Source organism: Cyrtonyx montezumae, unplaced genomic scaffold, assembly GCF_038088225.1.
Source record: "Cyrtonyx montezumae isolate F1298 unplaced genomic scaffold, pur_monq_1.0 scaffold_17, whole genome shotgun sequence".
In the NCBI taxonomy this organism is placed as follows: domain Eukaryota; kingdom Metazoa; phylum Chordata; class Aves; order Galliformes; family Odontophoridae; genus Cyrtonyx; species Cyrtonyx montezumae.
The window spans coordinates 29,825,051-29,852,495 of record NW_027071903.1 but is presented as its reverse complement, the minus strand read 5'-3'; the positions used below and the strand labels follow the sequence as shown (position 1 = coordinate 29,852,495).

At 39.2% G+C, this 27,445-nt stretch overlaps 1 protein-coding gene across 1 annotated transcript in view; it reads left to right on the top strand.

Moving 5' to 3' along the window:
- The window catches only part of AGBL1 (AGBL carboxypeptidase 1), a 254,668-nt gene that overhangs the window by 30,548 nt on the left and 196,675 nt on the right, over positions 1-27,445 (top strand). Inside the window, exons 7-16 of the mRNA XM_065734355.1 lie at positions 3,091-3,299; positions 7,577-7,757; positions 8,703-8,776; positions 10,764-10,880; positions 11,879-12,474; positions 14,349-14,432; positions 15,018-15,104; positions 15,360-15,508; positions 18,214-18,301; positions 24,112-24,256. Of these exons, the coding sequence (XP_065590427.1) occupies positions 3,091-3,299; positions 7,577-7,757; positions 8,703-8,776; positions 10,764-10,880; positions 11,879-12,474; positions 14,349-14,432; positions 15,018-15,104; positions 15,360-15,508; positions 18,214-18,301; positions 24,112-24,256 (1,730 nt within the window). The remainder of the gene's footprint in view (positions 1-3,090; positions 3,300-7,576; positions 7,758-8,702; positions 8,777-10,763; positions 10,881-11,878; positions 12,475-14,348; positions 14,433-15,017; positions 15,105-15,359; positions 15,509-18,213; positions 18,302-24,111; positions 24,257-27,445) is intronic.

Here is a 27,445-nt window from a genome sequence, read left to right as displayed (position 1 = left end):
TATTTGTGCCAATGTATAGACAGATACACATGCAGGTGCAACCCTAGATGGAGACACCAACAGACACAGACAGGTGGGGAGGCCTTCTTCTTCTATTCTGCCTTCTGGCAATATTGGCATACTTCCTTTTTCATTTATTTGCTACTTTTTTTTGACTGTACCACTGAAAAAAATCTGGAAAAGAAAAACCAAAACAGTGAAAAAAAAAGCCCCGTAAGAGCAGAAGTGGAATGGGAGAAAGAAAATGAAAGCTTTTTTTTTTTTCCCTTTCAGTTAATTCTCGTTGCTTTTGATGAAAGTGTTGGCAAACTATAATCCTGCCTCTCCTATCTACTTGCAGAACTGACTGTCTCAGTTTCTCTTCCCAAAGTGACCGTTTTGATCTTAAAGGAGATAAGCAGTATACAAAGCATGAGGGAAACAAATAACAAAGCTGTCTTGCTCAGCTTTCTCAGTGCTTTTCATCTACTAACAAGACGGAGGCAGTGGAACAGCTGTCTTCTGGTCCCCGTGGACTTGGGATCCAAACGTGGAAGTCTTTCCTGATGGATGTGACTCTCCTGAGAAAGAGAGTAGTAATGCATAGGAACAGGCTGCCCAGGGAAGTGGTGGAGTCACCATCACTGGAGATATTTAAGGGAAGTGTGGATATAATGTTTAGGGACATGGTTTAGTGGGCACTGTGGATGGCAGATGGGCAGTTGGACTGGGTGATACTAGAAGTCTTTTCCAACTTTGATTCTATGAAACCCTCATGAGCACATCTATTTAATTAACTTCCCCAAGAAGCAATGCCTGCAGTGCTTTCCAGTATTTCCCTATTGATGTTGACACAGGAAGCTTTTGGACTTCAAGGTGTGAATGCTAGGGACTGTAAATCCTTATTTCTAGTCCAATTTCATCTGCCTCTGAACAGTTAAGGGAGGCTCTGAGCCTGATCCAAATTGTCCATACCTTACACTGCCCGACTCTTCTGTCATGTTTTATACACTTATTGACTTTTACAGAGCTCTCTGAGTAATTCTTCAAGGAAGATTGACTGATTTAAGGGGTAAGTCATCCTGCAGGTTAGTAAACATGACAGCTGGTTGAGGATTAACAGGAAATCATGAATAAAGTAATTGATAAAGGATTCTCAAGCAATTAAAGTTTTCTAGCAGGGAGTAAAAAAAAAAAAAAGGAGAGAAAAACACAGTGAAGGTCAAAGGAGAAGGTCGACTTAGAAGTCTGACAACCATCAAGTCTCAAAATACAAGCTGTGCTGCTAGAGTTAGTATGAGAAGGTTAAAAAGGGGAAAAAGGGCTACACAAAGATGTAGGCCACCGAGTAGGTATCTGGGCATCGCTGTGCATAAGGTAAACAAATGGAATACCAGTGTGGTATGCAGACAGTGCTGAGGCATATCAACAGGGTTGTGTGAAGATGCAAATCAGGATTAAAGTGAAGGGTTTTTTTTTTGCTGGTCTGGGAGACTGCTGCCTGCTCTGTGGTAGCAATGGTAGAGAAAACTGCAGGGCAAGGCCACGTAGATGCAGAGCTACCCTCCAATCCTTTCTTTGGGAAAGAGTTTGCTGATGTACTGTGGAGAGCAAACTGAAATGACTGCAGGTAACTTCCTTCCCCTTCCCAAAATCTTCATCTGTTTCATCACTGCAATTCAGGTTTGCTGTGTACTAGCTACTTTCTAATCACGCTCTCCATGGCTTCCTTGCTACTGATTTTCTTCATCCAGCATCTTAATCCTTTCTGTTCTCTCTTCTGCCCTGTGAATCCTTGCTGATTAGCGTTCCAGGTGTGAGAGGTTCTGGCACTCTTTTTTAATGGACTGGAAATCAATTGGAGCCTACTAGCTCTAGAGAATCCATACCAAGAGCCATCTGTTGTGAGCTGCAAACTCTGATCGGTATTCAAGCGTTGAGCTCCAGTCTCACATATGCTTCCTGGCCCCTTGGTTGATTGGCGAGCTCCTGACAGCTTCTAATGTGTTATCACAGTCAGAAATGTCAGGACCAGTTGGGAAAGTGTGTTTAGGCAGGGTTGGTTTGAATAGAGGGAGCCTAGAATCTTGTATGGTTTCATGTTTGTCCTGTGGGGCAGGGCACAGTGCACAGTTGGTGAAGGGATGTGCTGCAGAATGATCATATGGATGAATTCACACTTTATCACCAAGTTTTATAGTCATCTTCTTTGAGCTGTATATCCTGAAGCCATATGATTAAGCGAACATCACATCTTTCCTTTTATATTTTTTATAAAACTAGCTTTTATTTTTGAAAGTATCGTTTGAGCTTTGTTATCTGTGATGTAAAACCTTCAGAAACGATCTGAACATTTCCTTTTTTTTTTTTTGAAACCAGAAAGCAGCAGAAATGCCCACAATGCTGTTCATGTTGTTTTGTTGTTGTTGTTTTTTTCTTTTTATGTGTTAACTTTTATATACTTGGGATTTTATTTAGTCTCATGATGTTAGGAGACAGGCTATGATTTTCCAGAATAATTTGATTCATGACTTTCATTATAGACGTGTACGTGGGAATGCGTTTAGAAGTTAAAAATAATTTACATAATTTCACTGGCTGTGACAGGATTGTGCAGCTACAAGGATTGCGTGTTTGTTGATCTCAGCAAGGTGTTCTGTCAGGACTAAAATACATGCACTCTATGTGAAGAGTGTATGACCTGCTGTCAGCTAATCTTATTGCTTAGCTTTTCTCACTCCTCAGAAGCTTCCATAGTTTCAGGGACACTTTGAGTGCCTTGATCTGGATTAGATTTATAAGCACTTGGAAGGAGATAAGGGCTCTGTCCCTACTCCAACCTTGGTTTGCTTAAAAGAAACCTTGGTTCTTTTAGTCGTTGTACCAGACATCTCTACCTAGGTGGGAGACATTTTTGTATAATTCCAAGAACCTAACTCATAGTTAACAAATAATGTCTTAAATTGCAGCAACAACAAAAGATCTAGCTTTGCCCATTAGATCAGGAAGTAACATTGAAGCCTGAGTTTATAAGCACTGCATGTCCTCGTAATTGTCAAATAGAATGAGCAGTTGAAAGAGTTGAATTCATCCTTTTCTCTTTCATTTCAGAATCCAACAGCCGTCAAGCAGTGAGCAGAGGCTATCTGGGTGGATTGCTGAGACTCTATCAAGACTGGCATCACAATGATGTCTCCAACAACTACATTTATATTCGTAGAGGTCTCCTGCTCTGCCTAAAGCACATCACCAACATCCAGCTGGGCAGGGAGACTTTCCTTGGTTCTCGAGGTATGGAGATTCTCTTCACAAGCGTGCAGGTAAATGGTGCTTCTGTGCTTAAGTGAAATGGATTGGTAGTTAGTGCTGCATCCTATCTCTCCATGTAAAAAAATGTGTTGAAATCTAGGCATTCCTGCAAGAAGTTCTATCATGAGTGAAAAATGATAATGTCAAAATAAAAATTATTGACAATTTTCAGTCAGATGAAAATGTTTCCATTTAAAACTAATATTAATCCCCACTGAGGCTCACAGGATTTGTAGTTCAGGATTTTAAATGTTCATTTTTTTCTCCTCCATCATGTCCTGCTTTCTGCTTGGACAATCTCTCCCAAATTGCAGTGCAGATTTTCCACAGAAGAGTTAAGGTGTTTCACAACATTCTCTTTTAGGTATCCAGATGGATAATTCCACTAAATCACTTTTCCACCAAATAGTGTTGATTTAGACAAGCTTTTGTTAATGTCAGACCTAAATCAGCTGCTTTTCAAGAGGCCCAGTTTTAATCTTGTGAAACATTAATGTAGTTCTGTCAAAAAAGTTGATGTGATCCTGAAGATGGGAACTGTGTTAGATGTAGAAAGGGCAGATACAGAACAGCGTTATTTTCTTTTGTGTCTTTTGCCAACATTAACCTCCTTTAGAGAAATATTGTATAGAGAAACCTTCTGTTCTTGACCTATTAAATTCCACAGGAGGTATTTCTACTGTAATTCTCAATGGTCAGTGCATTAACTCATTCCAAAACCATTTTATATAGGATCTGCAGAAAATCGAGTAGGGTGTATGGCAGCAGCTGCTTGAGGGTAGATGTCAGCTTATTCTCTCTCATGTGCCTTCTACAGCCCATGTTCCTTTCTGAGCTAACACCTCCTGATAGCTCAGCCTAGGAGCAACACCATGAGAAGTGCAAACATGGGGTCACCTTGGGTGAATAAACAGGAAATGACACACTAAGTATGCAGTGAACACTGAGACCGCTAATCCTTCCAGAGGTTAGAAATGGAGCGGAAATGACAGCTTCAGGGGTCTCTAGTTTATTCTTTTCTGCTCTCTCCTACTGAGGTTGATTTTGGAAGGGGAATTACCAAAGTTAGTAGGCTCGAAGCTCAGAATTTCCTCATTTCTTCTTTGTTGTATTGTCAGTCTTTCCCCAGGATGTGAAGCACTAGGTGTCTGGCAGCCTTATGAGATATCACTCATGTTCTTCCCTAATCTGACCGAATTTGGAGACTGCTGCTGCCAGTGAAAGTTTATCATCATCTTCATAGTAGGGAGAAAATGGGAAAATCATCCTTCTGAGAGGAACTGCAGGCTTCAGAAAGAGAGCAAGACGGTTCCTGCTTGGGAAAGCAGTGGTTCTTTCTACAGACAGCATTGTGATGCCTTTAGGAATGTGCTGGCAGTGGTGATTATCTTGAGCAAATTGACCAACTAATGTGATCACAAAGGTGCTAGAGGCTGGCTAGAAAAGTTCTGCTGAAACACTTTTTCCTCCTTGATCTTTTGAAATCTAAAGAGTTCTGCTGGGATGGATTTGTTTTGACAAACCCCAGTGAAGCTCCCATTCACAGGGCAGGTTTTCTACTCAACCCTCTCCAGCTGCTCACGGTATGGACTGTCAGACAGCTGAAACACCTGGGCTTACCTGGGTACGCAAAAGGCCCGAGCTTAAATCTTCACAGCCTTTAGATTTATGTAGTTACAGGAAGATCTTATTGTTCTAAGACCATCTCTTTACATTGGTTGGGAATAAGTGCAACTTGGTTTGTGGAGATCTTGGAGATATTTTGAGTTCCACTCCTACCTGGAATGGAAAATAATTTTAGGTAATAAAATCATTTGTGAAAATGAAGCACTTCCTCCTTCTGTTTCTTCTTCCAAGCCTTGCTTAGATTGCAATGGCAGTTAAATAGTTTCTTCACATTCACAACAACTGTCTGGCTTTTGTGTATGCAGTGACAGACAGCTGCCTACTCTGAGACAAGAAAACAGGTTTGTCTGATTTGTGTAATATCAAAGGCTTTTTTTATTTGCATATATCACATACATACCATAATATCTTGGTAAGACTACAACTGATTCAAAGGGGAAAAGCTTGACTACAGACACTAAAAGCAGATCCCCTGAATTCAGGTTAACTTTACACGGGGTGTCTGTACTAATTCTGTTCCCTCATTCACTACAAAATAAATGGGATAGTTCAAACACAAACAGAGCAATCTCCTGTCTATTTCTCAGGTGTCAGTAGAAAAAAATATTTTCTAATACAGAGATGCACCATTTTTCAGTCACCTGTAAACCATGTTATCTTGGAACCTCAAAGCAATTTATGAACAGGAATGAAAATAGTCCAAAATATTCCATTTTCTATCTGAAGGCTTGTTAACATATGCCAGTTAATTTTCTATAAAATAAGACAATACTTTCAAACAATATTCTCACATTCAGTTCCTCTTTTGGAAGTTGTCTGTATGAAAATGCCCTGCTCTTGTCTAGCTCAGTTCACATTGAAATGAATTAAGACACTCACAGTCCTGTGTTCTAGTAAAAACAGAACAGTTTTACTTAGTAAACTATAGCTTGGAAACTATAGGTAAATTATAGTTGAGACCGTTCTGTCCCCACATGCAGACAAACTTTCATTAATGAGTGAACTGAAGGCACCCAAATACCATGTGAATGGGTGATCTTGAAATAGAGACCATTTCTCCTTGGCTTTTGCTCTGACTGTGGTAGAATTTCCTTGGAGATGCTTTCAAAATTTTTTTTTTCTCACCCTTGTTTGTAACAGCCAGAGATCCAGAAATACATATTAAGATTCTTGTAGCGAGTCCTGTAAGCATGTCAGCTTTAGATGATTTTTCTAGTCTCCCTACAGGAATCCTAGTTAATCCCACTGAATCTTATAATGCTGTTCAATCATACATGAGAAAATACTAAAATCCTGAACAACAACAAAAAAAAAAAAAAAAAGAAAAGAAAAGAAAAGAAAAAAATCAACACAGCCATTTTTCTCTTCTTGCTTATTAAAAAGGACTTTATGTTCTTCTGACCCTTCCTGCATCTGCTGAATTCTCCTTGTCCAGCCTGTATCCTATGGACAGTGAGACAGTAGCACAAAGTTTTCTCACCTTTTATTTGTACCATTTTATCTGTACTGAAATGAGGCCACAATTTTTAAACGATGTTAGAACTTATTTTAATATCTCTCTTTAGACTTACAGCATATTCACGCTGTTTGAATTGCATTCCTGTTCTGACAGACTAAGCCTTAGTCCCAAGTCACTAAATAGATCATCATGATGATAAGCATGGTACAACTTATAAAATTAGGAAGGATGCTGCATAGGTTAGTCAGTCTGGTGAAGGCTATGGTATAGACACAATGTATACATGGTATTTGGGGAAATGTGAAGATTTGGGAAAATGAGGTGGTTTGGTTTTCTCAGCATTGCACACATTTAGGCAACGTGCATTTGGGCAACAGCATTTTTTATTTGTTTATCTAAACTGCCTGTCTGCTATATTAAAGATGCACACCTACCTGCAGGTAGATTCTTGTTAGAATAAAATGTTTGGGTAGCAAATTCATACGTGATTCTGGTTCACAAAAAATAAAGTAAGACAAAAAATAAAGACCAAGTTGCTGGCTTATCTACAGTGAAGAAATAAATGCTGATAAAAAATAGTCTAGATCTTTAAAGTATATCTGGCCTCTCTTATGTTTCTGTTTTCTGTATTGGATCGTAGGAGTAGATTTAAGATTCTGAAGGAATCCAGTATTTTGTGACTAGGTGATATGTGGTGTTCTTTCAGACTATTGGGTCCAATGTTTAATCATGTGGAAGAGAGTACAGTGATAAGATGGTGCAGCTGTCCTAGCTTACCTGTGTTAGCTCTGGCACGGTAGCTCTGGAGATAGCAATAATGAGGATTCAGAAGCACAGCTGTTGTTGTGAATTGACAGTCAAAATACAGGATCTTTGCAGGACTTCATGCACAAAGGAACGTATCTCTTCGGTGCTACTGTTTATACTGTCAGTGGATCTCCCTGAAGTATACTCTGACTCAAATGTCTAAGAGCAGAGAGAGTCTTTTAAATGAGAATAGAAATCCCCTAGGGTCCCTGGGAAGCTGTACTTCTGTAGGAAATGGACTCCAGAACTTGATTTTGCTGCAAATGAGGAAGAAAAACCCCTCCATGATTATAATGGTTTGTTCCAATCAGAAGAACATTTTCAGGAGAACACATCCAGTAGACCAGGCAATTGTCAGAGACACTTTCTTAATACTGTTCTTATTTTGGTTCTTAGGACTGTTTATCTTGCAAGAATCTGGATCCTATTGTAACCACTGTGACTCAGATTCTCCGAAAGTGCCATCCCAAGGAGCCTCTCCCTTTGGTGACAGTGAGAAGCTCCTATTCCTTCCCTCTTCCTGGGAACATCAAGACTGAATGTCAGTGTATGGGATCTGAAGGTAAATTGCTGAAGGGTAAGTCTGGTAGGAGGAAATGGAGCATGACATGAAAGTTAAATGTAGTGTCTGGGGAAGGGAGTCTTGTCTGCCTTATCCTGAGGTTTGTAGTTAAAATTAGTCTGGATTACAGTGATTCTCATTAGGAATAGAACCACCCTCATGTCTTCTTGGTGCTTGGAGATTCTGTTTGGAGAATAAATGAGAAAAGATTAAAAGAAGTGATGGAAATAGTATGAGTAAATAAATCCTTTTATGATGCAAAAAGTAATGGAGCAGAATGAGCATGGCAGAGGCTGGAAGTGCCACAGCTCCATGTCAGCATGACAGAGGGAGGCAACTGCCTGTGCTCGGGGATAACCTTGCCTTGCGGTCTTCTCAGTAAATAATTTTGGGAAGTATTATCCTTTCTCCTTTCTAAAATAAAAGCAGATAGCAGGCAAATTGCACGAGTAAATGATATATCACGGCACTTGGCAGAAAATAAGAACTTGGGCACAGGCAGAACAGCCACTCTGCAGAAACAAAGAACCAGTAAACTCCATGAAATGCACAAGCAATTTCTCTGTTGCTTTCAGTTGCACATGGAAGATGCTCAGATACTGTAATGATGATAGCAGTAAAATACCCTAATCTAGATAATATAGATTAAGAACATTCTGTAATATCATTGCAGCCAAGCAGAAAATCTCTATGGCTTTGTAATAAAAGTTGGATCCATATCATGGTGATATTTGTCATGGTTTTGAAAGGCAGTGCTTGATTCCAAGAGAATGGAGCTTTAAAAACTCCAAGATTTACTGCCAAATGCATTTATACTGGTTTAAGAAATGGAATTTGCTTTAATCAGGATTGTCTTGGGTTGGAAGGCATGTGTGCCACACATGAGATGGCACGTATTTCTGTGGAGGGCCTGAGAGGGATATTAGATTAAACACATTTGCCTGTATCTCTCTCCTGCAGATGATAATGAAAGTGATAGTGAGGAAGACGTGGAAAAAGACCTGAATAAAGATGATGTGGAGAGTAAAGAGGAAGTAAGTATGTAAATTACAGTTTATTTATCATCCATACTCTGAAAAATAAACTCTCTCGTTGTCCATATTGACATCTTGATGAATTGTCTAAGCAGAGAATGTAGATATACATGTTCCACATTGATACACTATATGAATAATAAAATAATAAAGGGATAATTGAAAGATGAAAGAAGAGGAAGGACTGCCTTTCAGTGAAAAGAGTGCCCTGCATTTATCCTATTAATTACCAGGCTTATCACCTAGGCAGGACTAACCCTTCTTTTCTTCCCATATCAGAGCATAGTCGGGCTATACACCTATCATAAGAAAAAGATTAATTCATTTAAACTACAACAGGGGCATTTGAACCTTGATTCCTTCACCATCTGCTGCTGCACACAAATAATAAAGTGGAATATTCAGTACCTCTGTTTTCTCCTTTTGCACTCTCTCTCTCTGCCATAACCTAATTGGCAAAACAAATGAAAGAAGACCAACCAGCAGCTGAAGATAAGAGTACAAACTTCGTGTGCAAGCTTATACACAAATGTGAAGTAGTCTATTCCACTGAAAGTGTTTTGGTTTGGGAAGAAACAGAGTTGCAAACATACTCTATTTAGATATGATTGAGGCCCCCATGGGAGAGCATTTCATTTGTTGCCCTGTTTTTCTCCAAGTATTAATTTGCTAGGTCACACAATGAAAAAAAAAAAGTAGAAAAACCAACAAAACAACAACAAGAACCCTACCAGTAGCTCAGCATCTGAACTTGGCCCTGTCTGTATGTTTTGTCTGTATATTAGAGCTCATCAAGTTGCTCATTAGGAATAAGGCTCACTGAGAATTTTATCTCCTTGTTTAATTAGTTATTCATTCAGAAACAGATCCTATATACTTCTGCTCTGTTTCATTATTTATAAGTATTTACCAAGCAGGAGTGAGCTGTTTTTTGGTGGTATTATTTTTGCCTATATTTTTGCTCTGAGTACAAGTTTTAACTACTGCCTGTCTGGTATATTGGTTGTATATCTCCCATGTCAAAGCAGGGAATAAGTAATGAACTTTCAGTTTACCTTTCTCTGTGAGATAACTTTTGAACCAAAACTTCATTTTGGTTCTGAAATCTGATACAGAGGATTGCATATAAATGCATGGTTGCTTTTAAACATGAAAGATTCAGACATAATTCTCATCCCTACTTCAGTGATAACTATCTGAAAGTTTGTTTTGCTGGTTTTCTGTTTTTTGTTGGTTTTTTTTTTTTTTGTTGTTAGGGTTAAAGTACAGAATATTGATTGGGCAAGAGTTTTAAAGCTTTGTACCAACAATACTGAGAAAGAAATGTAAAATATGAGCAATTGATTCCTGAAAACTCAGTGATGCTGAGTTGAGCCCTTCTATTTAATTAGAGATGTCATTTGGTTGTCTAAATCAAAGGCAGAACTGTCAGGATTTCCAATTTTGCCAGTAGCTTGTGCAGCCGTTTTAATTCGATGTATTATTGGGATATTCTTGGTAAATACACTTTATTTTTTAATATTGTTTCTTTGAATCAAAATATTGCTAGCAGTTTCTTGAGAACATATTCCTATTGGTTTGCACATCATAAAGGAAATTGTTGATGTGCTCTGAAATAACTAGTAGCTGTTAATGTCCCTTATTATGGATCCTCTCAAGTTGACGTGCTTATAAATAGGTTCAACTTTAAGTAAGTGGGTCTAGATACTTTTTTAAACTGAGTTTTATCACATATTTCTAGGTATGTACCTAAATAGCAAAATTCCAAATCCTCCTTTTTAACAGTCTAGTAACCTCTTTTTGTGCCTGTATTTCCCGTTCTGTAAACTGACTTTTACAGTCTTCATGAGTTTTGGAGGAGCAGTTGGAGAATTCAGTATGATAATGGAAGCAGTGGATGTTATACAGATTGCTACTTTACAGTCATATAGAGGTACGTGTGGAGCATGTTAAATATACTTGTATTTTACTATTTCTGTTTTTGCAGGATTATGACTTGGAGACTGATGTAAACAAATTGAGGTCAAGGCCAGAGCTTGACCGGCCAGAGGTAGAGCTTGGACAGTATGAAGCAATGTGTCCAGAACTTTCCCATAATTTTCAGGTACAGTCATGGCATGGCTTCCTTTATTTGTGAACATTCATGAAGTTAAGAAGTACTTGAAAAGGAAAACTGACAAGAGATAACCAGACAAGACTATTGCAAAAGCAAACCTAGGTGTCTTATAGGGCTGGAAAAACAAAGATTAAGACTTCTTGCTGTAGTTTATTGGCCTGAATTGAAAATAATAGAAAGAGAATGATGATATTTGATGCACATTTGGCTGGGTATGGATTAACTAAGTGCAACTGAATCACTTGCCACATGAGAAATCTGTCAGATAATAATTTCTATCCTTGCTGGCAATTTCAACATCGATATCAAGATTAGAATGAGATGTGGAAAATAAATACTGTCAACTAGTGGTTTGAAAGAAGTGATGGAGAAGATTGCACTGCCACTGAAATGCACCATTCAGATTGCTCTGTTGCAATTTGGGGCAAGAAATGAAGAGGACTGTTCCACTCATTACAAGTCTCAGAGTGAATTTAGGAAAGCTGAAAGCTGTGATTCAAATATGAATGTGGAGAAAGGACCATTGGCTGAATGTACCTCCTATACATACAGTGCTGTCATATTTATCACATCCATAAGTAATTAAATGGGATTAAATTACACTTTGCATAAAGACAGGGGTGGAGTTTTTAATGATAGATTGATCTCCTTTAGCCTGCTGTAACATTAAAAAAACAAAGAAAAACAAACAAACAAAAGCCCTGTAAATTATTTTCACAAATCTATGATAACAATGGGTTTTGATTAGATAATACTCTATCTGATCTTATTTATTTTCTGAGGACTATTGTTGAAAAAGCTTTGTACATTTGCATAAAGGTATTCTGGTAGATAATTTCACTTTGGCTGTCGTATTGGATGAGTTATTTTATTATTTTGGGAGATTTGTGAATATTTTCTCTTTCTTCCTTGCAAGGTTTTCTCTGGAGGGAGGCATGATCTGTCTTTAAGTTTCTTTTAATTTCTTCTGCTTTTTAAATTTAAAGGAGTTTGATTCAGAGTCCGAAGAAGAGATGAAGTCAGAGGACAAGACTGAGAATCTTCCCTCCAGTGCCTGTCATTTCATTCCAAGTAGTAATTCTGTGAAAGACTCAAACTGCAGATGGAGGACCCAGAATGCCACAGAGGCAGGATCAGATCCAGGGGAGATTTTCAAAGTTCCACTGCAGCGCTCGACAAAGAAGGAGAAATGCTCAAAGAGTCTGATCAATGAAAAGAGAGAGATTGTAGAAGCAGTCCAAAATGCAAACTCCTATGAAGAAGACCCCACCAAGAGTCATATATTTTCTCTTTGTCCTCTCCCAAAAGAGGCTGCTTGGTACAAAAAAATATTTAACCCTGAGTGTGAGGATTCAGTTGGTACTACTTCTGGAGTGAGAATGGAGACCTCAGAAATAATGACAAACCTTCTGGAGGAGCACCAAGGGAATATCCCATTCCACAGCCCCCACTTCTACATAGCCAGAGCCAAATGTACCAAGTCCATACCATCCTACAGAGACTTGGCATTCCCTGATTTCTGGGGCCACCAGCCACCTCCTTACAGCAAGCCCATGCTGGAGCGGCAGTATGGAGTTCAAAGGTGATTGTGCCTTAGTAATGATTATGTTTTGATGGTCACATCTCTGAACTACCTAGGTACAGCTGTTGGACAGTTTGCCACAAGGAGGTGGGCCACAGATAAGGATGTTTTTATTTACGTTTTGGGATAAGAAAATTATATCTTAACAGGATTGGGAACAGGATTAGAAACCAGCAGGCCTATTTCTGATGTTGATGTCCTGTGTGTCAGTGGAGGAATGATGAATTTATCTGTCCACTGCTTTCTTTGTTAGATAAAAGTTGCAGAGGCCATGCTAGAATGAGATTTTGATGACTTCTGTGAACCCATTAACACTTATCTCATATTCTAAATTGCTATTGATTGATCTAGCTATTGATAAACGTATCAGTATCAATGTAGCTATGTATGTGATGAGACCCAAAGCTGGGAGTGCTGAGGAAGATCTGTGAGTGCCTTTTCTTTAAAGTAGGTAGACCAAGACCCAGAATTAGCTGTGAGTCAGTGACTTTGTTAAAACACAAATGTGAATAAGTTCATTTTAGAAAGAAAGAAGACTGTGTCCTTTCAGTGTACTTCTATACCATCAGCCTTGCTCTTAATCCAGTTTACAACAAAAGGTTCCTGCTGATTCTTTGGGAAAAAAAAAATAATCCATTACATCTCCTTAGACCTGTGTGTTCGTGTCACATCGTTTTTGGGAACCTTCCTGTCTACCCTCCTGCTTTCAAGTCCCTCCTCGCTGTGCTTTTTGCTTTCTGCCTCTTTCTTGGGGTCCTCCAGAACCTTCTCTTTCTTCTCTTGCATCCTCCTTTTATGGTAGAGATATAATCACACACTCTTCTGGGAAGTCACTCATGAGCCAGAGAACAGCAAGCTGAGACAAGGGAGGTAGGCTGCTTTCCCTCTCTGCTGTAAAGCCTTCTAGGACAAGATGACATATATGGCATACAACATGATGAAAGAAAGAAAAGAAACCTTTGGCACATTGCTGGAGGTTTGTGTTCTCTTGTCATTTCAGGTGTACAGTGGAGGGGAAAGCAGAGGAAATTCTTCTTGCAACCACCGTTGTTTCTATTCCATATGTGTGCAGAGATTGCATTTTGTTTTAGTGACATAGGAGTTTATAACCACACAACAGAGAGGTTGAGTATACAGGACTCTGAGCTAAAGGTGATCAACACTAATCAAATGGAGTTTATGAAGAGCACGATTTTCTGACATGTAGAGGGAATTCTTTCTGTAGCGAATACAAAAGCTAAAAATCTTATTTAGAGGCAAATTCATGATCCCATCTTCTTGTACTGTTGCTCTAAGAGCTTTGCTTCTGTGATTCTAATAACATGTGTAACCATACAGCTAAAATGGGAATAATCATATTATGCTTCAGGGCATAACATGATTGCTGCAAAGGTCAGGAAGTAAATCTGGCATTCCACATTTGATCTTTTGGGATCAGAGAACCTCAGTTTAATAATGACGAGAAATTAGCCTGATTTGAAGTGAAGATTCAGTGGGAGACAGATGAGTAGGCCTGGAAGTTATGACAGATATTGTACCATGGGGGCAAGGCCGGCTGCTTGGAAGGTTGAGATTGACTGGAAAGAACCAGGGATAAAACAAACGAAATGGAAGACTGCAAAGAGTGAAAAATGTGTAGAATAAGTGGTTTCATCCAAAAGGCAACTTATGGTAATGGAAATGGAGCTTTCTCGTGGTCAAATAATGAGATAAATCCAGGTGAAATTCAACTGGAATTAGCTGAACTCACCTTTCTTACAGTCCTTCAAAAGAAATTTTTTAAGCCTCTTCACGTTGCTTCTAGATTACCTTTACTGAGACTTCTCGCAGAGCCATGACAATTTGTTGATTTTTGTCTTCCTTTCCTTTGTTAGGAATAAAGTACTGGATGATATTCGTCGCTTAATCCAGCCTGGTGATTTGATAGGAAGAACTGTTTTTGATTTAGATGAGCCCAGGTAGGTAAACTAAATAGAGTATTGTAACCAGTGGAACTCTCAGTGCTGGGTTAACTAGTGAGCTCTGTTTACTTGGTTCACCTCAGATAAAGATATGCAAGAAGCGATACAGGAGGGAAGGCCCATCAGGAAAAGGAGTAGATTCCTGGTACATGGCCCCAGGGAAAGGATTTGCTTTGGAACTGGCTGCTGTTTCTTCTGATTTGTGGCCTTCTCGTCTGCCCTGTACTACATCCTATCACAGACTGTAATGAAAAGTTTGTGTAGAGCTGGCTTGTGTAATCAGTGAACTAGTGGGAATAAGTCAGGGGTAAAAGTAACTAGAATAAAGAGAGCAATAAGAATTGGGACAAAAGTGATTATTTGGGAAAGAAAATGATGATGAAATTTAGAATCATTAAGCAAGAGTAGAGCAGGATTCTGCATTGGATAGAAAGATCATGGATTTGCTAATGTCTTGCTACTTCTTGGGGTCTTGCTTATAAAAACCTTATGAAAACCTGTATTAATATACAAAAGGTGCTGGAGTGGGCTTGTCTTTGAAGCAACCTGTTTATTAGGTATCCTTGCTTTGCTTTACTGCAGTCACTCAAGCCCAGGTGCTCCAGACTGTCTGACCTTCTTCTCCAAGTTTGAATCGGGTAACCTTCGCAAAGCCATCCAAGTGCGTGAGTAAGTACTCCTGGGTACTTGATGGTACATGATGCCTGCCAATGTTTAGATGTCCTGAAAGAGTCCGGAGTGAGAAAGCATGGCTCATGAAGTTTTATATGACTAAAATATTGTGAGTGTCTAAAGGTGTGTTTGGATGCCACTGGTTTGATGGAGCTCTGTGAAAGGGTACTGATGAGTTTGGTTACATTCAACAGATGCAGTGATGGATTGGTGGGATGTTCATGGGCACCATTTCTTTGTCTTCTTTAACAGGTTTGAATATGACTTAATTATGAATGCAGATCTGAACACCAACCAGCACCACCAGTGGTTCTACTTTGGAGTCCGTGGCATGAAATTAGCAGTTCCCTATCGCTTCAACATTATCAACTGTGAGAAGCTCAATAGCCAGTTTAATTACGGTATGAGTCTGGGAAATTGGGATAGTGTTCTTTTCACATGGATATATTTTTTATGCCATAAAGGTTTTGAAATTTCTATGTCTATAAAGGACACAGTAAGCTTCATTTTATTTGCCCTAAAATCCAACAAAGGAGTTATTTTAGGTTTGACAAATAACCTCTCCATATCCTCAGGACGACTGAGGAGTGGACTGTTTATTGAGATAGGATTTGTGGAAAAAATGGTCTTTTTTCTTTGATTAAAGACCAGAACTGAGAAAGAATGGCACTGGGGTTGGAAGAAGAAAGAGGATCTTCTGGGATTGAATGAGTAGCACAGGATTGAATAGCTCTTCCAATATTTAGATAAAAAAATATAATGCTCAAACAAATATTAATGACTTTTGGGTTTATCTAGAAAGACATCTCTCTGCCTTTAGACCTGATGAAACTTCTGTTGATACAGAAAATTCTGTAGCAAGCTGTCTTTGAGCTGCTGTCATAGTCTGCAGTTCAGGAGAAAGACTGCATTGCTTAGAAATAGAGAGGGCAAATCCTAGCTTTCAGTGCTCATTTTAGCAGAGAAATGATTTAATCTGCATGAAGATTGTGGGCTAAATTCTTAGCTGGCATAGGCAGTTTTTCATTTGTTTCCACGGAGCACTGTTAATTTACACCAGCTCAAGACCAGATTCAGAATGTTTAATATGTCGTTAATATCAGACTTTACATTCCTCTGAAGCCCTGTGGATACAACCTTCAGCATCACAAGGGGAACGCTCTCAGGATCAATGTACCTAAAACAAATAGCACTAGAAGCTGGAATGACATGTCACTTGTATTTCTAAAACTAGCTGAATGAGTGGCATAATGAATTGTAAGGCATTTGCTCTTTAGCCCTCAGGGCTGGAGTTCAAGTACTCATGTAGATCCAAAATGAAAGAGAATTTTGTGTTTATCATCTTATTCTGCTTTTTGAATAAGCAGGCCATTAAAAATTGTGTGTCTGTAGCAGACTGAAAATGAAGTATAGTGGAGTCCTTCTTATTACAAACCCTACTGCAACCTTTGATAGAGCCACTGCTGTCTTATAGCTAGAGATTCCAAGTACTGTTGGTGGAAGATTGCTTGTTACCTGCTATTTTGTCTGTTGTCAGCATTTTTCACCTCTTTTTGCACACTGAAATCAAACATGACTTGCATGTTCAAGCATGTAATGAAAAACACATATTTGAAAGAAAAATGTTTTAAAAAAGCACCCAGTGTAATGAGGGTAAGCCATGGCATGCTTTTGTATGGCTTGTAGGAGGGACTGGCTATTAAGAGAGTTCTGTGGGTTGCTTCTGCTGCTTTGAGAAGGGTACGTATGCTCCAGCTCATTGAGTTTGGGTGAGTGAGGCTCTCTATGCCTTCCAGCACAGACTGTGGGTAAGAAGTGCTGCCTGCTTGCAAGATTTCCTTTGCACTTCCCTGGGCTAATGCCTGTGTCATGGATGGCAGTAATTTAGCACCCTTGATTCTTCACCTGTTCTGAGTCTTCTCTTCCCTTTTGCTCTCAGCTAGATGGCACTGTCTAATCTTCAGATCAGCAGAAAGGCCATCTTGTGCAGCAGTTGTGATAAAGAGTGGGACAAGTAGGGAAGTGCAGTTTCCACCTCTCTATTTCCATTTTTCCACCAATGAATTCCACCCTGGAAAATACTGAGATTTGTCTCAGAAACCTGATTTGTGTTTGTTTTCTAAACTGAATGTTTCCATGAGGAAAATGGAAAAGAAAAGCTGATTTATTTTTTTTGTAACTGAAGTAAGATGGCAGGCCAGTACTGATCATTACTCTGAGGCAGTTCGGTATGTATGTAGCTTTGCACTCACAGGGAAAGGAAGGAGATGGAATTTGGGATGCTGAGAGCACTGTAGATCTTTAGCCCACACCTCACAAGGGCCACCCTGTGCCTGTCTGTTGAGGATGGGATCCTTGCTGTACCACTAACAGGCTGGCAGGAGGTGGAACAAAATAATTTGGTAGGAAAGCTGCCTGCAAATGCTCTGGCTTCACGGAGCTGTGAATAAACGTGTGCACAGTTCAGATGGAGCTTCATAGCTCAGGGCTTGAAATGGTAATGTTTTGGAGGTCAGGAAGAAGTCATCTTCCAGTATAATGCAGTACAAAGACAGATGCTGCTGTTATCAGCATTTAGATCTTTAGAGGTAATCAGTATCAATCATAATAATCAGTGTTATTTAGGTCTAATTGAAAGTTTAAAAACTTACTCTAGGACAGATTTTCTTGCTGCTTTCTGAAAGTATATTTCTAGATGCACCACAGGCCTGTAATGTTGTGGCAGGATTAAGGATTCAATAACAGTGCAGCCAAGCATGAAATACTGTACTAAACAAATTACTGATCTGTTTGATATGTTGATTCCTATTCTTCTCTTCTTACCCTTCCTCTATGTGTTTGTAAACAGAGCAGCTGAAGTCCTCCTTTCCAAAGGCCAGTGGGATTATTTATTTTCTAACAAACCCTAATTCAGATTGCTTCTGGCAGCATTTCTCAGGACTGACATGGTAGTAGAACCAGGCATGGAAATATATTTACTTTGCATTAATTATCTGCCAAGAGAGAGCAGACAAAATAATAATGCTTCTTGTTTTCCCTTTTCCTCTTCATCTCTGTCTTCTCCAACCAGGGATGTCATGTCACTTGAAACTCTTGTTTTCTGCAGGCATGCAGCTGGTTATGTATTCGGTGAAGGAAGCTCTCCAGGGCAGGCCTTGCTGGCTCCGAGCAGGCCACGATATCAGCTACTACAAGTAAGTGCATTTCTGGCAAATAATTTGTAGCTCCTCAGTTCCCCTCCTGTTAGCTGTAGAGATGATATTAATCTCCAACCACAGCACCACGTGTTTTAAATGTCTCTAAATTGATGCTAGTTCTGTGTGTTCCCAACTTTGGGAAAGAGCTAAAAGTGAGATCTCTGAATCTGCTTGAAAAGAACAGGGCATGTGCAGAATTCTCTTCTCTGGAAGGGAGATACTTCCCTTGAATGGAGACTCTAAACTAACTCACTTCACCTTTTCTACTTCTGAAGCTGCTCTCTCAAGAGCTAGTGTGCTGTGGTGCAGTGGATTCCCCTTGCATGCCTCTAGTTTCTTTGACTATGGGCTTCTGGATGCAAGACAAAATGAGCAACACCAGCAGGTGCAAGCTGGGCAAGCTTTACATGCTAATTACCATATAGCAATGGCTTATCCTGTCATTGACAAGACAGTTACTGTACAGTGATTAAACAGCAGCTGACTTCCAAGATGAAACTGTGATTGTACAATTAATCAAATAATCAGATTCTTGTTTAGAATATGAGAGAATGGAGTTTTATTGATCTGATGTTTTCTAATTTTACATTGAATTATGTATATGTCAACTTATTCATCTAGGATGACTACTTGTTGTCTGTCTTGTTTCCTATTTGCACATATTCTTGTATACACAAGAATGCTTATAGATATGGATGGACTCTCACCTCTGCTGGAAGTCCCATCCCTTTTGTTTCACTGACTATCAAGTCGATTCCCAGTCATGAGAAATTGTGCTATGGTAGGGACTATGGATAAAAGCACGTCTGTGGTTGCTCAGACAATGGCTTCAGAGCAGAAGGAGGTGGGTTCACTGCAGTGATACCATGCTGCTTGTGTGTTGAGGAGAGCAGCTTATTTCATTTCTATTCACTCTGGTCACGTATCCTAGGGGAGGGAACCTCATCTATTTAATTTTACCAGGTACAAGTACCAAATTCATGAATTTGGAATGCCCTTATCTACTTCTACTGCACATCTCTGACTGAGGGCAACCTCTGAGCTGAAGGACAATGGGAGGAAAGGCATATTCATGAAATATCCAGGACATGCACATTGGCTCATCTCTGCTGACATTCGTCTTTGCTGAAGATGGGGTAGTTCACTCATAAAGATGAACATTGTGGCACAGTTCTGTCACCGCGTACTTCTCTCATACCTCTTAAAAGAGAGCTTTTATGTTGCAGAGAATATTAGCAGTGTTCTTGTCAAAAGGAAACTGAGTGACACTTTGCTCTATTTTATTGCCTCTCCAAGATGTGACAGGATACACCCATGATAAACAGAGTTGCAGTTACTATAAGATCATCTAATTCGCTTGCTGTCTTGGCAGCTTTTATGCACTGAATAATATTACTTTCCAGCAAATTATTTGAGGAACAATGGCAGCATGCTGAATTGGTGACAATGTGCTCCTGCCTTTTGGTTTCATGGCTCATTCTAGGCTTATTAGAAAACCTCCAGCTTTTCCAGACAATAGTCAGTTCACAGATAGTAATGAGGTACATGGAGTGTTTTGTTCTCGCATCACCATTAAAGACTTTGCTATTTGGTGGCCATAGATGTGTCAGGGCTAGGTCTTTTTTACTCTTCAGAGTCTTTATAATCACATTATAAGGAATCGTCATTAGCAGGCTACATCTTGGTTCTAATGATGTCTATGAAAGAGTGCTGAGACACTGGTAGCACCTGATGTTCACAATATAAGCATAAGCCTTAGTAGCACGATGCTTATGGAAATGTTCTGCTTTGAGTAGGATTCTGCCTACTATCTGGAAAATAAAACTGCCTTAACTTGAATTTGGCTCTCGAAAGGGAAATATGGTGTTTTTTGTTTTTTTTTTTTTAATTTCCATTTGGCAGGCCCCAAAATAACAGCCAAAATGAGGCATGAACCATACATTGTTAAATGGTACTACTTTGTTATAAACGAAAGCACTATTATAGCGTAGTGCATGTACCATGTTAGGACATGTTTGTTATCCTCATTTTACAACTCCAAATGATAGATTGATTTTGAACAGAGGGATGCAGGTGAAAAACAGTTAATTTTCCAATTAGGCTCTTTTTCAAATAGTTTAGTAATCCAAGACAGATATTTTCTTCTGCCATTTTAGTCTAAGCTGATTCAATGCTGTATTCCATCATCTGCCTGTGCTTATGACTATATTAAGTTCTTCAGGCAGGAAGTCAAAGGTTAAGGTGAGCAAAACTTGTATTTCCTGAGTTAGAATCCAGCTCCTTTACCAACTTGTGTCTCTTTGGCCAAGTGCTTTACTGTATGTGTTTCAGTTTCCCAGTCTATAAGACATGGATAATTAGTCACTTACCTACTACTCAGATAAATGGAAGGCAAGTTTTAATTAGATAATGCTTGCAAAAGTACTTTAAGCTCAAAAAATTACTGTACAGTGTAAGTGATAAGTATTATTATAGTTATTATTAACTTGTCATCATAGCTGTATTAGAAATATATTACCTGTATGTTATTTCTGAGGGAGAGCAGCAAGCAAAATGATTTAATTATCATAAAGTGACTGAAAGACACAGTAGGTACAACTTGTAATCTGATCTAAAAAAAAAAAAAAAGCACCCTTTGGTCTCTTATTTCCTTTCTAATAACAAGTGCATTATCTTCTGGAAAGCTTGTGAGACTTTGGGAACATTTTTGGAAAGAGAACATAAATGAAGTAGTGAGGAACAGATGTCACTATGGTCGTTTTTTTTAATTCCATCAAGACCAGACAGATGAAAGGTGAAAATACATTTGCACTCTCCAGACAGAAGATGAGATCTTCCTGAATGGTGTTTCAGTTCATTAGCAAAACTGTGTTATCTGTCAGTAATACTGCAGAGTTCTGGCCAGGATTAGGCCCTCATCATGCAGAGTCCTGTGGAAATGCACAAGGAAGGATGATCTCAGTTCCCATATAAGTAGGCAAGGATAAGTTAGGGCATGTGGGTGGAGGATAGCACTGATGCTCACCTACTGAGATAGATAAATCTCATACCAGTGTTACAACAAACACTACATGGACTGCATCACCAGAAAAGCCAAGAATAGCCTAAAATAATAGCCTCTGCCTTGCTTGTTAATTTGGGTTTCCTGCTGGTATGGTAGTGTTGAAAAAGGGGTGTGGAAGAAAAAGTATTATCCGAGTACAGTAACAAGGAAGCAATGGAGCCATCTCAAGGTGTCAACAGCTGTAGGAAAGAGGGAGGTAAGGAAGAAAAATGCTGTTTTTAAAGTTTCCTTTAAAAAGATTCAGAGTTACTGCATCGTATGATGGATTGTGAGGAGATATATGCTGTACTAATACGTGATCATTTACATTGTGGACACACGGGTGGTTTTTCTGACGTATTAGTGAAGAATGGTGAAGCCTCACAAAATCACTTGTAGACTTCCTGCTACTTCCAGATAGCTTACTGGAGATTAAAGTAGGTGTCAAGAAGTGACTCGAAGTCTAGAAGTATCTAGGTAGTTTTCTGGAATTGCAGAGGGGCTCAAGAGAAGAATTAAATGTACTGCTAAGCAGTGAGGTTTGAGCTGTGCTCCTATGCTCTTAGGATTCTGAGATCTGAGTGCTACTGGGGCAAAGCAGCATGGTCTTCTAGAGTAGTGTTAAGCTCAGAGGTGCCTGATGATGCAGAGCTTCTGGGTTAGGTGGCCATTTTAGACAGGAGAGAAGCTAGGGAGATGAGGCCTTTCCCACAATACAAGAATGGTTCTTAATCATTCTTCACCATTAAAACTAACAGGAATTATATTAAATAGTATTTTCCTGACCTGTAAAAAAAGTAACAAAAAATGTTAGGTAGATATTTCTATGTTTGTGATTCATTGCATCTTTTAATCGGAGTCTCTTTGTTATGGTGGTTTCTTTGTGTGAAGTGTTTGGGTGAAGAGTTCAGCTGAGGATAAAATCGTAGGCTTTCAGTTTGCCCGTTGGGACTCAGTGTTCCTGTACTGTCTATTGATCCACTCAGTATCATTTACATGTTTCTAACTATTACATTCAGGTAAAAAAAAAGCCACAACAAACCCACAAAATAACCCAACAGTGTTGTACTGTGTCTTCTGTATGAAAAAGAGCTCATTGTTTTGGAGAGTTTGACAAGAATAATTACCTTTTCTCTCCACCCCTTTGAATAAGAATGAACAGCAGCAAAATAAACTAGTATTGTAAATTTCAGGAGCTGAAATTGCATCTTTTGGTTGCCTTCTCTATTTTGCATTTTAATGCAACGTTGATGATAACATTTGTCAAAGAAACCTCCCAGTCCTTCAGAATCAGAAGGTTCCACAACAGCATAATTGGTGCTATGTGGGAAAAATATTGTTGAAATGTACTTATGGATGCAATTTGCTTTGAAGCTTCTCCCTAAAGTGCATGAATTGTTTCTTTGTCTGTGCTGAAAGAAAACTTTCTTACTCAGCCTCAAGTCATCTCTTTATCAGAGTACATCTCTTGCAAGAGAGTAGATTGGGAAGAGATTGAGAAACTGTCTTCAAAATTTTGTAGTTTTAATGGAAGGAGATTCAAGGGCTATTGAGTACACTAATAGGCCTTGATGGCCCTGACAGGCCTCCTTTGTATCTTCTACTCCACACTCTTTGTCCATGAAGGAGAAGCTCTACTTTTAACTCTGTTCTGGCCACTTGGTCCTTGCCTGTCTATGCTGTAGAGAGGCCTCATCACCACAAACTCGTGAATGGTTGAACATGTCTGCCCTCCCTGGTCATGCCCTTGCTCAGGTGCCATAGGAGAGGACCCTTGCTGGTGAGGCCCATGCCCTCCTAGCGTTGATGTCAAGCACAATCCCCTGTCTCTCAGGGAGAAACTGACCTTCCTTGTTCCCTGGCAGGGAGAGACTGGAAGATTTGAAAAGGAGTGATTCAAAAGAGGATTATGGGTTTGCTTTTAACTTGCAGATTTACATGAAGTCCTATCTCTGTAGGCAGCCTCCATAAAAGCCCATTCTTCTCCTCTTCCTTCTCAGGAACGAGCCATTGATGACTTTTGAAAGGTGTTTATAGATAGCCTGTGTTTTTCCTGGAATATCCATTATCTTCCTGAATGACTGGTTTCATATTCTCGTGGGTTATTTGTCTTTTTGAAGTCTTCAAGCTTTCACAGAATATTTTCATATGACATTGTTCAGGCATGTCAACAGGAAGTTTTATCTTGAATCTTGGAAGCAATACAGCAGTGTTAGTTGGATGCATTAGTTTAAATATGTAGATTGCACAGTGTGAACTAGCATTATTTGGTTTCTTATTTTTACCTTCGCAAAATGAAATAACCTGTAACCTGTGAGAGTTCCCATCCTGGAGCAGCTGGGACTGGCTGTGCCTCACAGTGCTGTAGCATGCTGTTCTGTAGCGTTCCGTTGCCTGTGAGGCCTGAGTGAATCCCAACAGAGCCTTGAAACTGGATTTGCTCAGTGGTGCTTAAAATCATGGTGCTTCTCACATTTTTGTGTCTAGTAGAACCACAGGTTCTCAGACCTTGCTACTTTTCATATAGCTGATAAGTCTGTTGATACACTACAGGATGTTGTTTTGTGCTGTCCTATTTTTCACCTTGGATTGACTGCGTTTGCATGTGGCCTTCCCAGACTGCACAACAGCAGGCTGAGTCTGGAGTTCATCTTCAGTATGAGGTGGAAACTCATTTAGGATAGGCAGTTCTCTGAATGCTTAGTTCTTTCATGCACATCTAGAAGTGATAACTTTCTATTTCCCCCTATTTCTCTTCCTTCAGAAACCACTACCGCTGCAGTACAGTTGCAGGAGGAGTTGCAAGAGGAAGATGCTACTACACACTCACCTTCAGCATCAAGTTCCCTCACAAAGATGATGTCTGCTACCTGGCCTACCATTACCCCTACACCTACTCTGCAATGATGGTAATGCTGATATGTCCATCTAAATAAGATAGCAGGCCTGACAGATTGGAGGTGCTTGAGTGTGAGAAGATGTTGTGATAGCATAGAAGTCTGCTCTCACAAGCAGTTGTTTAATTATCACGTTGCTCTCATTGCCTGACTTGAAGTTGCAGGCTCTGTCAGCTTTGGAGCCCAGAATGTTGTAGGAAAAACAGATTTCTTTATGGAATAAGCTGGAGTGCAAACATTAGAGTTGTAAGATAATGCAAACCAAAGATGTCTCCATTTGCTAGGAGCTGTGGTATCTCCCTGAGAGGAGAAGTCAGATTCTAAAGCTAATGGCAAGTCAGAAGTGAAGGCTGCTTGCTGTTGCTTCTTACAGAGGACAGCAGCTCAGCTTTCACAGCTACACCCACAAGTGGAGTGATACCACAGTGCTGGGTTTCATTCAAATCTTCCTTGTCAGCTGTTTCATCTGTTCCAGTTGGAGTGTTAGAAGATGTTTGTGACACCACAAACCAGTGCTGTCAATTCAGAAACTAATAGAATATAATTCCAAAGCATAAGTAGTATTACTGAGTTGTACCAGGTTTATTTTCCAGAGAAAGATTTGTTTTCTATAGCTTTTTCTGGTCAAAAGTGGATGTTAAAGGAGTTTTCTAGTAAATGCATCCCGTATATTTTCTCAGATTAATGTGGGAGAACCAAAGATTGGAATGGAAAGTAGAATTAAAGAAGGGAAATTAGTGGTTCTGGGGTTTGCTTTGCTTCATTGCTGAGGATGGAAAAAATATTAGTGAAAATGAAGACTAATCCTGCAGATCAGTCTTTCACCCACCATTTCTGCCCTCTAGCAAAACAAACAAACAGACAAATACATACATATATATATATTTCTACTGTTAGCCTTTTTAGTTCTGGACACCAAATGCCAGTGTGGTTTGGTAAATAAAAATTTAACTTATTCTAATTTTTACATTGATGTTAATTTGCCATTCTTAGATATGGAAGCATACACAGACTTTCGAGGGAGACAGAGTCCTCTCTCACTTCGTAGCCTTGCAGCTCTGTAGGCTGCCAGCATAATTAGATTAATTCCCACTCAAAAACCAGTCTCTTGTCAAGTGCTTTATGGATTCCATTATGGATGTTTAAAGAAACTGCTTTCAGTATCTGGGAGAAGTCCAGTCAGGCCTTCACAGTTCAGACTGTGCCTACCAGCACTCTTCTCATCAGGCTTATGGTTACCAACTATTCCTCTGCATCAGTGAGGAGCAGGCTGTGTCCCAGAAGTGGGTCTTGACCTATAGCCTTAAGGGCACGTATGTGCTACAGTCTGCTGGGGAGAAGACAAATGTAATACTGAAGAAATGAGTGGGCTTATTCACCACCATACTTTATTATGGAGATGCAGTGCCTCATCATTATTTTACTGCTATTGATTTCTACCTTCTGCTGGCAAAAAATAGCAGGAGAGACTTGGAGCATTTCTGTGCTCTGGGAATCATTGAATATCTCAACTACACCTGAATGAATAGAATAGAGATGAAAAAGATAGTATTCCTGGACTTGCAGGGCCAACTCTTGAAGTATTTCACTGCCCCTTCAAATAAAATGCTCATTGAAGTTTAAGGAAATTTTGCCTCTGGAAAAGTTTAAATGAACTCTAGCTCAGTTAGGACCATAAAAATCAGTAAATGAGAATTATGGATGGAAAAGATTGATGGAGTGTTCTGTCCAGCTCTTCAGCCAAAGCAAAATTGTTACATCTGATAATTCTAGAAGTCTTATTTGCTTGGAATGCTTTAAAAATATCTTGAGTGATGCAATTTACACATTTTCATGTTACTTTAATTTCCACAGTGAATAAACTAAATCAGGTCTGTGCACCAGCAGATCTTATTTTAAAGCATTTGACCACTGGTGGAGTATGTTTGTTTTACATACCAGTAATAAATTAAAAGTGATTAGGAACCCAAGGGCTCAATTAAATGTAAGATGCTTTGGGGAAGAAGATAAACTTGTTTTTGGAGTTAGTCATTTGGAAATGTTTTAAAATATCATATATATTTAATAGTTACAGGCATATTTACTACGTTGAGGAATCCTATTTGAACTGGGTGCACTCTACAGTCCATTACTTTTTGTCCATTAGTAATTATATTTATTTTATGAACAGTAATTTATCTGTTTTTCTATTATAGTGTTAATTGTTTGGATATGTAGCTGAAATCTCTGTGGCAACTATACCCAATTAAGTTTCACTGGGATTAGAAACATAAGTTAATCATGATATTGAGTTATCTGTATCTATGTAAGTTCTTTAAATGGGTCTAATAATTGAATTTACTTTATAGAGCAGTATGTTAATTGTTTTGCAACATAGATGACTGTAAATTTCAGTTCTGTGTTTACACTGAAATGGACACTGGAAAAACAGTTTGAAAGATGATGAAGTCCAAGGTTATAGGAACATAAATGTCTTGTCTCTTGAACACTGGCTAAAATTTAGCCCTGACTCATTCAGACAACCATTTGGAGTGTGAAGGTTGTTCTGAGATCTCATGCACTGTAGTTAAGGTTCTGTTAGTCTCATGTGCAATGTGCCTGTTTACCAATCTAGAGACAACTAGACAACATGTACTGCACAGCAGTTAGCAACACCCCACAGTGGGGTCACTTGAAGCATTATTGCCACTTTCACTTGCAGTGGAAAGACAGAGAGCCACTGAGATCTACACGTCATCTGCTGTGTGGGTGGTGAAGGGCTATGTGTCTAATGAGGCAATCAGAACTAGTTCCAAAAATATATTGTTTTTAGTATGGCTATTCTTTTTCTCAAATTTCTCAGGGAGCTGTTGTATGTAAGAATTATTTAGAACTGGCAACCATGAAATTTGATGGGGGAAAAAAATAAAGCCTCTCATTTTTAAGCATGTTCTTAGAAAGATACCCTTGCTCGCATTATTCAAGAATGATCCTACAAAATGTTGTTTTGTTGTAAACTTTTTGACTGCTTCTAGTCTGGACTTGAACCTGAGTCTCAGTAATACATGCTTGACAGCTAACCAGTTGCTTCTATAAATGCTCAAAAAGCCACTTTTCCACACACATTACATGGTCCCTATTTGTAAAGAATATGTGATTTTCTTCTAGACTTCATGTATGCATAGAAATTCCTCTGCACTAATACAAGTACCCAGGAGCTGT